Below are 16200 nucleotides of genomic sequence, written 5' to 3' on the forward strand. Positions count from 1 at the left end.
CCAACATCCACATCTTAGGCTTCAACCTATGCAGATGCTCATGCCTATTTAAAGAGAAGTTTCTGTGAATGGGTTTTACTTATGCAGACATCCAAGTCTAAATGCATGGACATCAGAGGCAAGGCCAGGGGAAGCTGCACAACCTTGGAAGCTGCCCTTGATCATCTAGATCAAGCAGTGGATCACTGCCCGTGTTCATCTAGTATCTCCTTCGCATGAATAACACATGAAGGTAGCTCTTATTTCTTTGCAAAAAGAAACCAATATTTCCCTCATGATTCTTTCACTGAGACAGCAGTCTTTTAAAACTAGCACTGATACCTCATGTATGTTATTCCAGCTCAGCTCCTCACCTGAGAGGCTTTCAAGTATACGTGGGCTTTTTTCAGACAGGATTCATAGTCAGGATTGTTCTGAACCCCAGCCTAGAAAAAAGAAAGATGTTATGGTTCAGCAGTACTGACTCAAGAATGTCACCGAGAGAATCATCAGAGTGAATCAGAGCAACTTACACAAAAGCAGTACTTTGGACAGCTACACAAATTCTTCACTAATAATTTTAGTGTGGCAAACAGGGCCAGAGCCTTCTCTACAGTAGCTCCCATTTAATGGAACATCATCCCCAGTAACATTTGTATTTCACTAACACTACTGTCTTTTAGGGTGCTATGTTGTTGTTCTCCCATGAACTTGTTAGATAATTAATTTTGTTGCTTTCATTGTTGCTGTTTCCTGCTAATGCTGTTCAATTGATAGATAAGATTTATTTTGATACTGCATAGATTTTGTTTTGTTTTAATGGTTGTAATGGTGTTTATGCATGTTTAACAGAAAGGAGGGATGTTATTATAAATAAATAAAATATTCTCACTCCTTTAAAGAAAGATTTTAGCAGCATGGCTATTAACACAGTAAATGGTGTGAATCACGTCACCGCATTTGATCTGTCTCCTCCAGAACGTATCTTTTCTCAGTAAGACTGCTTTCTGTCAAGTTTGATAGCAAAACGTATAAGACTCCAATCTCTGTTGGATTCAAATTAGACCACTATTATATAGCACTGTGTACTGCCCACCAATATAGAAGACAGAGAGAATGGCAGGGGCCAGAGTATCACTCATTTCTGCATTAGTACACCCAGTCTTAACTTCTCTCCTCCTCCAACTTCATAGCAGTCTAGCTGAGATGAAAGGGAATCACCAGACATGCAAACAAGGGGAAGAAGCATCTTCTTGCTTTGGAGCTTCAGTCTCAGATTCCATCAGTGATCAGTTTCCAAGCCTAGCCAAGCTGAGAGAACAGGGGCATGAGGGACTCAGCAGAGGGAGCAAGGAGCACCTGTCTTGTGCACTCTGTCTCCCAAAACCAGAAACTGACAAGAATCCCATCTGGAGTCTTGCTATAGAGATAAAGATGAAATTAAAATACTACAAATGAATATGTGTAGATTATTGGATTTCCGGTTACAAGAGAAGGTGTCTTTTCCGTTTAGCCGTATGTGTGTGCTTTGGTTGAATCACGCACACACCATCTACATGCCAATTTATTCTTCTAAATTATATGTGTAAATAGACCAGGGGACTTATCATGGAGAAAACAAAATGAGAAGAGATGACAATAGAAAAAGATACCTCCAAGAAACCTTGAACAGTGAATGATGCGTCCCAGGTCTGCGATCCCATGACCTGATTGATATAAGGAAAACCAGGCTTTTATCAGCTGGAGCAGAGGTGTAGCCCCTCACAGTTCTAGCTGTCTGAGTTGCATTTGAATTTCCAGGTGGCCCCTTTGATTTATTAGTGACTAAGGGTCTCACCTCCACCTCCGGCTCCCTTTCATCCTCCCATTCCATCAGACTTCTCATCAGAGTCCCACATATCTCCATCCCAGGTTTCTGGATCCCGCTCCCGGGATGTGATAAGGGCTCAAACTTTATGCGGGCTAGGTATGCACTGCCACGTCCTTGCCTGTTTTTCATGTTTCAGTTTAGCAAACCAAACAGCCATTACTGCAGCTCTCTTTTCAGCCTTCTCCCTCCTCCCCTGGGCAGCCTCCAATGCTCCCCTCAGGACAGTTGGCTGTTCCTTGAGTGCAGCAACCTCCTCATTTTGCTGTTGAACCCTTGGCTGAATGGCTTCCAAATTTCCCCATGTTGTGCGTAGAGCAGTAAGGACCCATCCTATTCCTGCCACTGCTTTCCACTCGCACTTCTCCCCCACTCCAAATGCCTGCAAACACAGCACTGGGGGTAGGGCCTCCATGCCCAGCCACCTCAGCCTCCCAATCAACAGGTGGGATCAACCTGTTTAACATTTGAGCCCCCAGAGCTCAGGCCACCCTGGCATCTGACTCTGGCCAATTTCTCACTCAATATCTCCCCCCCCCACTTGAGTGCTCATTGCCTCTGGAATCCCTTGAATTTTCTTGCCTGTTGGAAAAACACCCCAAAGAATCCTAGGAAGTGTAGTTTGTGAAGGGTGCCGAGAGTTGTTAGGAGACTCCTATTTCCCTGACAGGGCTCCAGTGGCCAGAGTGGTTTAACAGTCAGCCCCTCTTCTGGGGATTGTAGCTCTGTGAGGGGAATAGGGCATCTCCTATCAACTCTAAATATACTTCACAAACTACAGTTCCCAGGATTTTTTGGAGGAAGCCATGACTGTCTAAAGGAAAATAAAGATCTGGTGTGGCTGGAACAGCTTTGGTTTAAATGTGGGTGGGAGGCTACATGCGCCTGCTGTAGAATAAAAAGGTGGGGAAAACCCTGAAAAACAGTGATACTGGTCACAATGTTTTCCTCTGGCAAAGGAAGGGGATCCCAGGGCCCACCCACCCAATCTCCTCCCCTCCCTCACCCCTCCCCGTTCTTCTCTACCCCTACTCTTCCTGCCCTTCTCTCCCCCTTTCCCAGATCAGTTTCCTCTTTCCTAAGCATGACTGTACAGGAGTAAATCCCACTGAATTAATAAAGCATGCAAATGATCCAACCTGCCCTCTCCTCCTTCTCCCTCCTAACCCCTCCCTTCTGCCCCTTCCCACCCCCTTCCTTCACCCCTCCCTTCCCCTCCCCATCCCCTTCCTATCTCCTCCTCCCTCCCTCCCTCTCCTGCCCCCTCTTCCATGGTTAGTTTTGCCTATTCTAAGTGTGATTGCATGGGAGTAAATCCCATTGAACTCAATAAGCATGCAAATTATCAGACCTGCCTTTCCCCTCCCCTCTCTCCTTCCCCTCCCTTCCTCTCCTTCCCTTCTTCCTCCACTCCTCTCTTCCTTCTTTCTCCTCCCCTGCCCACTCCAGTCCTCCCTCCTTCTCCTCCTCATCCTCCAGGGTTAGTTTCACCTATACTAAGCATGATTGCAGGGGAGTAAATCCCATTGAACTCAATAAGCATGCAAATGATCAATCCATTCTCAGCAAACTTGCGCAGGATCCCATTTCTTAGCTCCTGGATTAAAAAGCAGAGAAATTCACTAACAGGCAAAAAGCCTTGCAGTTTAACAATGTAGCCAACAGATATTTCTATCAAACTTTTAAAAAGCAGGAAATTGGGCAGCTATAGTGAATGCACCAGGGGATACTGAGATACTGTACTGCCCTACAAATTTGTAAAAATGCAAACACAATGTATTTTACCTCCCACTGTTTTATCTTGTGCAAACTGAGACGCTCCTCATGTCCATTGGACACTATTCTGCAGCATAGGTACTATCATTATTCCACAATTGGTTTTGGAGGTTTTTTTAGTGTAAATTATGCAAAGTGTTGCTGTACTTCACATATTCACAGAAACAGAAGGAAAAGAAAAAGATTTACTATATCACTAAAATTGCAAAGTAAATCAAACATATTTAAAGTGACTATTTGAACTATATCAACTGTTGCTTCCTCCCTGCTAAAATAAGATCAGCGCAGCCCAAGTCTTGTTGCTGTTATTTGGGCTGATTGCAGGTATTGCCACCACTCACCAGAGGCTCAGAGGCACGTTACCAAATTCTTCCAAGCTACACAGCAAGTGGATTGGACTGTGAAAGACCAACCAAACTGTGTTTGCATTTTTACAAATTTGTGGGGCAGTACAATATATGAAAGAGGAGGTCAGGTCTCCGCTGTCCTGGTGCACCCACTATAGCTGCCCAATTTCCCTGCTTTTTAAAGTTTGATAGAAATATCTGTTGGGTGTAGGTGTGTTCTTAAACTGCAAGGCTTTTTTGCCTATTAGTGAACTGAATTATCTCTGTCATTTTGACGCCAATGTTTGCTGTGCTTTCTCTCTCTCTGCACTCATTATAATATATATCTCCAACTGCAAATAACTATGCATATGCATGGACATATTCATGAAAGCTTTTGCCCCAAGAAATGTGTACACCTTTTAAAAATATGCCACCTGAGCCTGTGCTGTTTTATAACTTACCTCCTAACCCTAATCTTGGGGCCAAGCTACACATTATGCAGGAGATCCATGACTGGATCTCCTGATCATTTGATTTTTACTTAAAAGCATCTGTTGCTGTCAGATAGCCAGGAGGCAACTGGGCTCTTTAGCCATCAAAACAATGCGGATTGAAGGCCATAGCAATTCCCAACTTCTGGGTCCACACTACTTTACCTTCATTAGCATACCATCTTGTCCAAGCCTGCATGGATATAAAAAGGAGAGATTATAGCAGATGCAAGACCATGTAGCTCCCTAACATCCTTACATAATGGGAGAGCAAGGTTTGACAATACTAGCATGTAGAGATGGAAATATCTGACAATTTCAGTTCTCTGATTCTCATTTTTCCAATCTTAAATTCAGTGATCCACATTTCTGTAGCAATTTGCAGTTTTTCTTCAATCTTCATTATTTATTTATTTATTGTATTTGTATACCGCCCCATAGCCGAAGCTCCAGCATTTTAGAACAAATTTCCCCTAATAAAAACATTTTTTGTAGGGAGTTTTGACTAATGTAGACATTTTTTGCAAGCCATTTCTTGTCATAACATATTTTTACTTGTTATATATTCATTTTATGCATACTTTCCCCTAATATATGCATTCTTGTAAACATTAGCTGGCAAAATGCATTGCAAAAATCAAATAAGTTCGAATTTTGAAGAATGGCTGGGTTTTGGTATTCATATTGTTTTGGAAAGTGTGAATTTCATAAATTTGGCTTGAAATGCAAACTGAATCAAAATTCTCTTCCACCCCACTACCATGAAGGAGTTTTAAGAAGAGTAACCTTGCTTTTGTGACCAGAAGACCCTTCTCCTCTCTCTCATTAGATGAGAAAGTGTCTTAATGGTGTTCATATTGTGCAGCTGAAGGGATTACTTAAAAAAAGGAGTCAAACAAATCTACATTTTCAAGACACTGTCTATTCTGGCAAAGCTGAAGGGAATGGAATATACACATTCTTATGCCTCAAGAACACTTCACGTGGGAGCATTTGGGATGCAGCAAGAGATATTTGCCATGAATCTGGCAGACAATGGGAAAGATTGGAACCCAACGTCACGAGTGAATAATGTGAAATGGTCCTTAGATGCTACTGCAAGATAATCCATGCAAAGTATAGACACAAGAGCTCAAGCATCAACAATTCCAACTGAAGATGTAAGAATATTAACGATCTCAAAGGAATCAATTCTTTCTGCAACCTGGGCGAGGGGGAAGAACCTTGCAGCTAGCAAGTCAAGCCCATAACTATATATCAGGCCAAGCTTGTGTTGCGTGTGTGCGTGTGTAGATCATACAGGGATGGAATCCAAGAGCCGTTTAGAACAGGAATAAGATAGGCCAGGCAAGTTTCTTGTAAGAGTCTTTACTAGGCAAAGACATTAGACACAGCTCTCTCCATTGACATTTCGTCCCCCACACTGAGTTCCTGCAAGTTTCCCACCTTATCACACTTCCAGTCAGCCACTGACCTTGAATGTCTGGCACTCTGTTCTCACAGCTTAACCCTTCTGCTTCATGTTTCTCTCTCTCTGCTAAAAAACCTTGTCTGTGAGTCTCACAGCCTGCGTCACTGACCAACAGCCCCCACCTGAGACTTACAGACTACAAAACTTCATGTTACAATTATTACATTTCTACAACATTAACTTTTCATTACATACATTATATGTGGAATATAACTAGCATTGTGCTATACTTTGTTGAATTATTGCCAGAAAGCTAATTAAATTTGTTTGTTATGTGTGGGATATTACTCTCTTTAACCCAAAAACTGAACATATCAGATTACAGATTTGGGCCTCCTGTGATTTTGGGGTAAATTCAGATTTAAGATTTCTCAATAATGATTTATCTGTCTATTTAGGATTGGTTCAGATAGATTCAAGATTACAAAATTGCACTTTTGCAAGACCATATTTAGGACTCTACAAAGCTGGGTTTGAATAAATTCGCCAACCTTACCAAAGGTAGTCATAGATTCTGGAGATATGCTCTTGAAGGGCTGGAGAATTGGCTCCGTCAACATACCAGCATATTATCACATGAAATGATTTACAGATCTACAGGACAAAGGAGAAAACTCTTACAGTTAGGAATTTCCCTCTACAAAACCCTCCATTCTTAACACACACATCTGCCATGGCTACGTCTCTGCCTGTCACCAGCCAAACACAGAAACTCCTTCAGTGGGTAGAGCAAGCAAACCTTAAGCAGAGCTCTCAGTTTGGAAATAAACTGGGATCTGAGGTAAAGCTTCCTAAGGAGAAAGAATACATGTTATGCTATCAAAAGGAATTAGTTCCAGGTACATTTATTTCTGAGCACTATTTGCAATGGACCTACCGGGCTAGAATTGGTGTAGTTTGAGAATATGTCATCAGCCTTGATTTGTTCTTGCATTTCTGCTATGGCTTTCTTTCTGAGACTGGTAAAATGGTATCTCTCATACCAATTGAATGTTGCTGCAGAAGGAATCAGAGAAACACTCTAGAAAAATAGCAATCACGTTAATGGTGTTCATTGTGTGTTTTAGGCTGCAATCCTATATGCAATTACCTGGAAGTAAGGCCCACTGAATTCAATGGAGCTTACCTCTGAACAAACATTTGGCTCAAAACAGAAGGAGAATTTTAGTCCCCACAATTTCAGAGGAAATTTTACAAAAGGAACAGGGGGGTGAATGAGGGTCTTACCACTGATGGTTGTCAGTGGTTGTGGTTATTTTGTTGTTGTTTTTTCTTTTACTATTTTAAAAGTGAGTTCTTTTCAGAGTTGCCAGCTGATTGCCATAATTTCCTTTTCCTTTTCCTCAGAATTCCAAAGACATAACATCATTCCAAGAAATTCAGGGGAAGTTGGGAAGAGCAGCTGCCATACACAAATTGTGCCCACCATGGTGGCTGCATTTTTACGACAAGCACCATTTTCCCCAGAATTTAGGACATTTTGGGTAGATGAAAATGGTGGCTGCCAGCCAGTGGCTGCCAAAAAAACACTGTTTAACTTTAAATACTTAAAGGGGAAAAAAAGGATATTTTAATACAATTAAAGAAAAAACCAAAGGGCCTTGCCTACCATCAGTTGTAATTCCCCACCTCCACAAATGTTTTACAGATCCCGTCCCCCAAATCTCCCTCCCCTCAAAAGCCCTGGGCTCCTGGGAGGAAGGGTGGGATAGAAATTTTATTATTCTTATTATTCACAACAACAACAACAAAGGGAGTGCCAAAATATTCTCCCTCCCCCACCTGAAACCCAAACTTCCCTCTTTTGGATCAGGAAATTGCATCTAGAGAGAGTGAAACAGTTTTAACTCACTGGAAAGACTGCCATTGCTGCTGGCTGCCACTAATTGTAAGCTTCCCATTTCCATGAACCTTTTGCAGATTTTACTTACACACAGACACAGAGAGAGTCAGCAAAATGCCGCTCCTCCAAATTTGCAATCTATGAGCAGAGCAGCAAATTGGGGTGGATTTTTTAATTAAGCACTATAAAACTGTTTCTCTGTCTTCCCACTAGTTCTCATATTTATTAAATGTATTTATTTATTAGATTTATATCCCACTCTTCCTCCCAGTAAGAGCCCAGGGCGGCAAACAAAAGCGGTAAAAACACTCTAAAACATCATAAAAACAGACTTTAAAACATATTACAAAACATCTTTAAAAACATATTTAAAAAACTACCTTTTAAAACATCTTTTTAAAAAAAGCTTTAAAAGCATCTTAAAAGCAATTCCAATATGTGATACATTCTACAGACTAATAAGCAGGGTTTCGAGAAACCATTCCACTGACCCACCCAAAAAATGAACTGGCATCCTGCATTTGACTGTGGAATGTGAATGACCAAGTTAAAGTTCAGCATAGTTTAAATTGGCTTGATTCAGCAAGCGCAAGGAGAACAGTGAACTACTGTACTGAAGGTGTTTAAAAGTAGCCTTTGAAACTGAAGTTGGTGAATCGTCTGAACTACTTTTTAGAAGAAAAAGAAAAATTGTTGAGTAATTGATTATTCCATGCTAAATAATTTTTCATTTAAAGTAGACATAACAAAATGTATTAATGAACTTGATGTTCCTGTACCCAGAATCTCAGGTGAGAAGAGAAGGGGATTCTGTCACTTTCTTCCTCCTGCCATTCTTCTTGCCCTTTGTTCCCAAGTGACAACTGGATGGCTATTCAGCCTTCCTGTGAAGACTTATGCATAATGGATTGTCTAATTGTTCTGGCCTGCTGACCTATGTACATGATATTTCCACCAAGAGGTGACTGAGCCCTTTTTTCAGCTGGTAACAGCGGTGATGAAAAATGAAGTCCCCTTCCTCTGCCATCCTCTGCCACCTGTTCTCCTAATACAAGCCACCAGCTGCAGTGTTTTCCTTATAGCTAGCTAAAAGCTTAGTCCAGCGGTCCCCAACCTTTTTGGACCAGCGGGCACATTTTGAATTTTGAGAAAATGCTGTGGGCACCAGTTACTAAATGGCTGGTGGGTGTGTGTCATAAAACAAATAACACAACATTACAGAGTACAGTTATTGCTGCTCCCCTCACCCTCACCCAGACAATTTTGGGATTGCCAAGGAAGCCAGCTGTGTCCTGCTGGTCCTGATTGTAGAGATCACGCAATACTGATTTCTCTTTCTCATGCACAATGCTTTTTTAACAATGTTAATATTTTGTTATTTAAATTTTTGTACACTGTATTCTTTTCTGATGTGTATTTTGTATTTGTGTTTATTTTTTGTGAGCCGCCTTGAGGGTCTTTTGGCCAAAAGGCGGCATAGAAATAAACCATAACATAACACACATTCAAGGTCAGAGGTGAAGAATTTTTAGGATACTGAGAAAAACATCTTAGGGCAAAACTAGACCTATGCTTAAGACATCAGGCCAGGACCTCTGAGAGGTAGGTGCAGGGGGTACTGATGTACTGGATGAATAGCCAGCAAGGCCCTGAGATTCTGAGTCTGTCTTTTTTTTTTAAAGTAAGTATCTAGCCCTCTTAGAAAGTTATGAAGCAAAATGTGCATACCCCTTTATTTTGGGGGCTCCATTGTACCTGCTAAGGGGGGCACCAATTTGCTTATCATGCAATTCATATGCAAATTTGTGTCCTCTTTTGTGAGTGGGTCAGAGGGCCGAATCTGCATACAGTGTACTGAGCCCAGAAAATCCTGTTGGCATCCTTGCGTCAGGCAGCTATATGTCTCGTTTTACTTCAGTTACAAGGGCAGGGGATCATGACGTACACTGTGAAGACAGTTTGCGCATGTGTGCATGTGGGGAATCTCCATTCTGATCTCAATGGGGAAGTGAAAAGATGGCTCCCCTTCCCATGCGCTGTCTTCACAGTGAGATTCAGAATTCCCTGCTCCTGTAATTAGTTAAAGAAAAACGAGATATATAGCTGCCTGCTATTTACTCAATCACACCTCTGTTTTGGCCCTCAGTCAAGGAACATTAATTATCATTGGTCAAGTCCTTGACTACCCATTAGTCTCACAGACAAAATCCTAGTGATGTTTACTATGAATGGCTCCAAAACAACAAAACCCATAACACCATGGTCAGCAACAGCATGTGTATATGACATGGTTCAGGCCTCTTGCTCACAAAGCAAGGTTCTTATTTGTATTTGCTACAAACATTTATTCTGCGAGTTGATTCTTTTCTTCCTGCTAACTCATTGGGTGATAATAGGAAACTTGAAAATGTGTATGTTTCTGTGGATATATGCTATAACGCACACAACTGCAAAATAATGGAGTAACAGATAATTCAGTGTATTAAAGAAAACAGCAAAAGGGAGAAATTAACAGAGATTATGCTGAATATACTATAATATAGTAGTTCAGATAACAATGGACTAATAATCACACATTCTCTTAGTCACACTGATACAAAGTGCATACAAAAACTGGGGATAAATAACAGAATACTGTATGCAGAAGTAGAGATGACAGGATTCCGGTCAAGTCCTGTTTCATAGGATCTTCTTCATGTAAAATCCAACTTCTTAACTTAATCTCATTAACTCTGAAAACACATTCCCCGTAGGAGGGTGCTATACTACTGCTACCTTGGTTGTGTGTCTGTGGATATATGCTCATGTCAAAGGCATGCAAAACATCCATGTCTTCTTCCTAGACAATGCATTCTCTGATTAAAATTGTTTACAAATACCACCAGAAATCTCTTCCTGTCTATATCATCTAAACCCTCGGAAGCCTACATTGAAGGCCTGAACTCCTGAAATAAGATGAGCCATTTCCAACACCATTTACCATAAGCAGCATCCAGCATCCAGCTGTGTGGAGCTTGCAAATCGGTTTCGGCAACATTGTTCCTATGGGCTGGCCAATCAATGCTAGAGAAGTCCTCCACATAAATTTCCTAGATAGAAAGCATGAAGCGAAATGACTTTCATAGTAAATAAGGAGCATGATATGGGTATACTTGACAAATGTCATATCAGATGTTTTAAAAGGAGCAAATTCATGTTGGCATGGCAAAGTCTGTTCTGTACCCCCATAATGTAACGCTTTGTGCTAAGAAGAGAATCCACTGTAGGAAATTTAAGTTCTTCACTGATTGATTTTCAGTCGTTCTGAAGAGGGGAGCAGAAAATCCCTCTCACCACCCCAAAAGAAAGGGAGAAAGAAAAAGACATCAAACCAAGAGTGTGGGAGCAGCAATATTAGAGTTGTTTGTCAGCTTTTAGGAGAAGAGGCACAGGGCTAAAGGAGCGCTCTGTGGAGCTGGAAGTACTGACACGCTAAAAGAAATTAAAATAAAAGCATGGGTGGAGAAACTTGTGTGTCAGGATGATGCCATGGGCACCATCTCCACTCCAAATTATCCCACCCAAAGCTAATTTTCCTTAGAATTGGGATGGCCAACTAGTGTGTTCCTCCTATCCCCCCAAATCTTCCCACGGCATTTTGAGACATTGCTGCTCTGCGCTTGGCATAATGCTCCTCTTTTGCCCTAATATGGAAAATGGCATGTAAGGAAGGACCTAGTATTCCCCATGCAAAGACCATAGACATGATGAGGTGGAAAACAAGTGACCCTAGGGCCTTTGGCCTAATTTCATGTGACTCTCATCCAAATGAGGGTAGCAAGGTCAGGAAAAATGGGAAAGGGGGTGGAAGACAGACAGAGAGAAAGGGATGTCCTGTGGACTTTAAATACAATCAAGCAATCCCTCATGTATATACGAGTGAGTATGATAGTTCCACTTTGCTAGAGAAGGAGGGGATGTTTGGAGAATGTTGCCTTACCTGCCTTAGACTCTGGATCAATTCATCTTCTTCCACAGTCAGGCGGGTGGCATAGCAGTAGCACATCACAAGAGTGATATGGCGGGCGTGACACCAGAAAGTGGAGGGATGGCCTGGTATCCATGTAGGGAGGAGCCTGTTTCAGAAAGAGGGTAGAAATAGGTTCATGGAAGGCAATAGCAAGAATCTTGGACATAGGGGTACAACTGAGGGCTGGTTCATGCTCACATATATGGAGGGATGAGTCCATTTCACTTTCTCCTAGTTCCTCATTTTTCCAATCTTAATTTCACTCCACTTCCACAGCAGATTTTTTGTTTTTTTAACTCCTCATGAATTCATACACATTTTCACATAAGACATGTATTTTTATACTCATATATGTATTTTTGTATCTAAGATACACATTTTTGCAAGCAAAAATGCCTTCTATGGGGCCCACAAAAGGTCTCAGCAAATATCCCCCCAAAAATCCATGAAGCATGAAAGACTGTGCTCTTCCTGCATAATTCCTGTTTGCAGAGGCTCAGACTCTCCTAGGACTCATCTACAAGATGGTTTACTATGTTTTTGGTGCTACTCACATCTCCTTTTAATTTGCATCATTCACATTACGTTACTGGCAAACAGAAGCTATGACACAGTTTTCCCTCTGTAAAGCCATTCTAACCCAATCCACTGATAATACAAAAAGGGAAGAAAAAATATATTCACTATATTCCTAGTGCTTGCAGTTGCTTTCCTTTTTCTTTTAGGTGGGTGTGTCAATTGTTCCCCTCTCCATGCCCACTATATCTTCCTCTCTTCTTTCATTTCATTTTCTGTAAGCTGACAAGCAACTTCCAGCTGCTCTCCTCTGTGCTGCTTGCCTTATACCAACTTGTGTGCAAAAGCATAACTCTGCTCAAACAAAGATTTGTATTTCAGCTGCATTGTACCAGTGAAAATACAAATAATTGCACTTCTGATTTTTTTTAAAAAAAATGGAACCAGTTGCCAGGCAACCAAATGGAGTGGAAATGTTAAATTAGAGGGCATGGTCATTAGGAAACTGCATAATTGATCCTTCCCCTCAATGTGAAAGAAAACACCATGTTTGCAGCTGGCATTCAGCCCTTACTGTGGACAGTGCAAATAGAAAATAGAGGTAAAAACAGTGTCTTTAGTTTGAAGTAATGCTTCCAGGTGGATAAGCCACTAAATTGAACATGTCCATATCCTCCCATCCATTCTGAACAGAGAAGAGGTGTCAAGAGCTTTTCTCTGCGAGTGTGGTGGTGGTGACTGTAACTGATATAAGTGTGTTTTCCTCACTTATGGGACAACTGATGGGAGGAGAACTCACCGGAACCATTTTGTCCTGTCTCTTTTCTGTTCTTTTGGATATAGCAGCGATTTTGTATTATGCCACATCCATAGCAACCATTTTGTGTTGAGCTACAGCCCCATGGCAGCTATATTGTGACTGGCACCCACAGCACTTCCTCAAAATTAGAAATGTGCCCACCAGAACGTGGAACATTACTTTTTAAAAGTAATAAATTGCAGTTACAATTACATGGCCCCAAAAAGTAGTAATTACAATTGCGGTTGCTCTGAAAGTAACTGATTACTTTTTCTCAAAAGTAATCACTACAATTACATTTCAGTTACTTTTTAAAAAAAATGCCTACAAGGTGCTGGCCTTGGCTGCTGCACATCTAAGTAGCCTCAAATAACATTAAAAATAAACACACACATACAGAGGCAGTAGAATAATTATTTTTATCCATAAAATAGCAATGGTGGTCTCTCCGCTGGTAAGGGAGGTGGGGAGGGAGGGAGACAGAGGCCACTACTCAGATCTTTGCATGTCAAACCAAGTACAACCCACCCCACTCAGCCAGCAAGCATAATCACTCTCACTTAACCACCTCCCAGACCCTGCCCTGCCACCAACTAAGGGACACTCACCCAAGACAACATTTTCTCCTGAGATGCAAAAAAGTTTAAATACTGCAAATGCAGCACAATAGCCAGAGAGAGTGGTGGAGGCCACTTTGTGTGCCAAGTGCAAACACAGTATTCACACACACACACACACACACACACATGTTGTCATCTTTCACCTCCACAGTTCTTTATCTCCATTCTGCTGCTGCCTCCTTCTCCTCCTTTATCCATGTTCTTGCCCTCCGGCTCCTTTTTCCCTCCACTCCATTCTTCACCACCACCATCCATTTTTTTAAACAATTGTTTTCTCCACTCCACCCCATCTCACTCTCCACCTCCTCCCTTGTCACCTCCTACTCACCCACAGAGCACGAGGGAAGAACGAGGCTGCACAGAAGCCCAATCTGAAGCACATGATTTTCATCCACAAATCAGAGGAGCAGAAGACTTCCCCTGCTTCCTCCCCAAGTAATGCCCAAAGGTAATGCTGGAAACATTACAATTACTCCTCAAAAGTAATACAATTACTCCTCGTTCTATTACAATCAAAATGTAAAGGAATTATCCACTCGTTCCTCAAAAAAGTAATGAATTCAAAGTAATTCGTTACTTCTAATGAATTGCTTCCAAGCTGTGGTGCCCACTAGTCCAAAAAGTTTAGTGACTCCTGAGTTAAAGTAACCTGATCCTAGAACATTAAAGCATTTAAAGGTTAATACCAGCACTTCAAATTGAATATGAAAATGAATAGGTAACCAGTGCAATACTGGTATAATGTGTTCCAATTACTGGGCACATAACAGCATCTCAGTGGTTGCATTTTGTAATCCCAAGCCCATCAAAAAGGCAGAGACCATGGGATCCCCAGCACCATGTTGGAGATGGCTGCACATAAGCAAGCTATTATACATACAAATACATATATTAAAAACCTCTTTTTCTCCCCATGATTGCTCCTGTCAAGAAAATATATGTGATAGACAAGAATTCACTAGTCACAGAAACCAAATGGTCTTATCATTAGTTTATCCATGTAGTTCCACATTTAGAGTAGTCATGTAATCTAGAATCCTTTGCAAGCTTCTGATGACCTCTTGCTTAAAATAGTCCTAAGATGGACACACTCTTTGTCATATCTCAGGCCTATGAGCTACAACTTGCCATTTACTCCCTGCCCTTTTTGCTCATTCAGGTGGACCATATGCCACATCCATGACATGTTTCTATTTATCAATGAGAAATAGGTACGCCAACCTTGTTCTGGACTTCCAAGCATACCTCACTCTGACGCATGTGAGTAGATATTTGTCATCTGAGTGACCTGTATGAGCAAACCTGCGAGGAATAGTTTCTGTGAAACAGACACAAGTGGTGAAAATTAACACAAGAAGTCTCCATTTCCAAGTCACTGTTATTTAGTGAAGGATTTATCCACTGAGTAATAATGCTGCAGAGACCTTTCTTTGGCGGCACATGATTGATGGTGGGGGGGGGGGAAATCAATAAACTTTAGAGCACATACCACAACTCTGGAAATGGTGAATTCATTCCCTCCCAGCTGTACAAATTCATAACAGCCAGCCAAACTTTACCCAAATGCGGAATTCCAAGAGCACCACCTGGAAAGAGAATCATCAAAATATTTTATTCAAAGATCTCATGCTGGAGACTGAAGGGAGCAAAGTCAAAGAAACCGCCCGTGAAAACCTAGATATGCTGATTGCCTTGCAAAACAATAAAGGGGCAAGGGAAATGTATTTGGAAAGACCCTCTTCTGCACAGAAACATAAGAAAGACATTTAATCCTAACTTTCTTTTGTTTTCTAGGATTGTGTCAATTATTTACAGAGAGACATATCACATGTGGTTTTTCAGCTCTCCTCTCAGCCATAGCAGACAACGTAAGTATAAGAAGTGCAATTTCATTCATATTTAACCCTGTCAAACAGTAGCTCGATGCAGGCATTATGCCCTCGTCATATGAGGGGGAGAAAGGTGCTATGCTTGCTGGCCCTGCCACCCTCCACTCATTGGAGAGCAAAGGACTACAGCAGGCAGCCTGCTGCTCCTGTGTAGGCCCCCTTTGCAATTAGAACCCTCACTGTGCAGGACTGTAAAATGCATGGGAAGCCCACACAAGCACAGCAGACTCCCTGCTGCAGACAGACCTTTGTGTGAAGGGCTGTGGGGCCAGGTGATGGGGACATGATGGGAGGGGCAGGCCCAACAAGGATGTCCCAGTTCTTCCCCTCAAACAATGGTGGTAATCGCCTGAAGGCATACTGCCTGCACGACAGGTTATTTCTTTGAATGTCACTCATTGGTTACAATAGTTCTACCAAATAATCCTCATTAGATATAACTGTTTTAAAATATGACAACCCAGGAAAAAATCGATGGAAGATCCAAAAAAAATGTGCCACGAACATACAAGAATATGATCTACAAGTGGAAGCATCTGCACCCCAAAGGGAAGCATAGAAGGCTGTTCCCAGTTGGAATGTGGTGCTGGGGGAAAAGGGACTACAGGAGG

The 16200-nt window shown here is 41.6% G+C and overlaps 1 protein-coding gene across 5 annotated transcripts in view; it reads right to left on the minus strand.

The window, feature by feature from the left end:
- The window catches only part of LOC133387733 (lanosterol synthase-like), a 69380-nt gene that overhangs the window by 13397 nt on the left and 39783 nt on the right, over positions 1 to 16200 (minus strand). For all 5 annotated transcript variants that reach the window (XM_061633128.1, XM_061633129.1, XM_061633127.1 and 2 more), the window contains 8 exons: positions 15190 to 15286; positions 11736 to 11871; positions 10737 to 10845; positions 6791 to 6909; positions 6410 to 6507; positions 4608 to 4635; positions 1632 to 1685; positions 354 to 425 (listed from right to left, as the gene is read on the minus strand). In XM_061633128.1, the coding sequence (XP_061489112.1) occupies positions 354 to 425; positions 1632 to 1685; positions 4608 to 4635; positions 6410 to 6507; positions 6791 to 6909; positions 10737 to 10845; positions 11736 to 11871; positions 15190 to 15286 (713 nt within the window). The remainder of the gene's footprint in view (positions 1 to 353; positions 426 to 1631; positions 1686 to 4607; positions 4636 to 6409; positions 6508 to 6790; positions 6910 to 10736; positions 10846 to 11735; positions 11872 to 15189; positions 15287 to 16200) is intronic.

The sequence above is a fragment of the Rhineura floridana genome, chromosome 6 (assembly GCF_030035675.1).
Source record: "Rhineura floridana isolate rRhiFlo1 chromosome 6, rRhiFlo1.hap2, whole genome shotgun sequence".
NCBI lineage: Eukaryota > Metazoa > Chordata > Lepidosauria > Squamata > Rhineuridae > Rhineura > Rhineura floridana.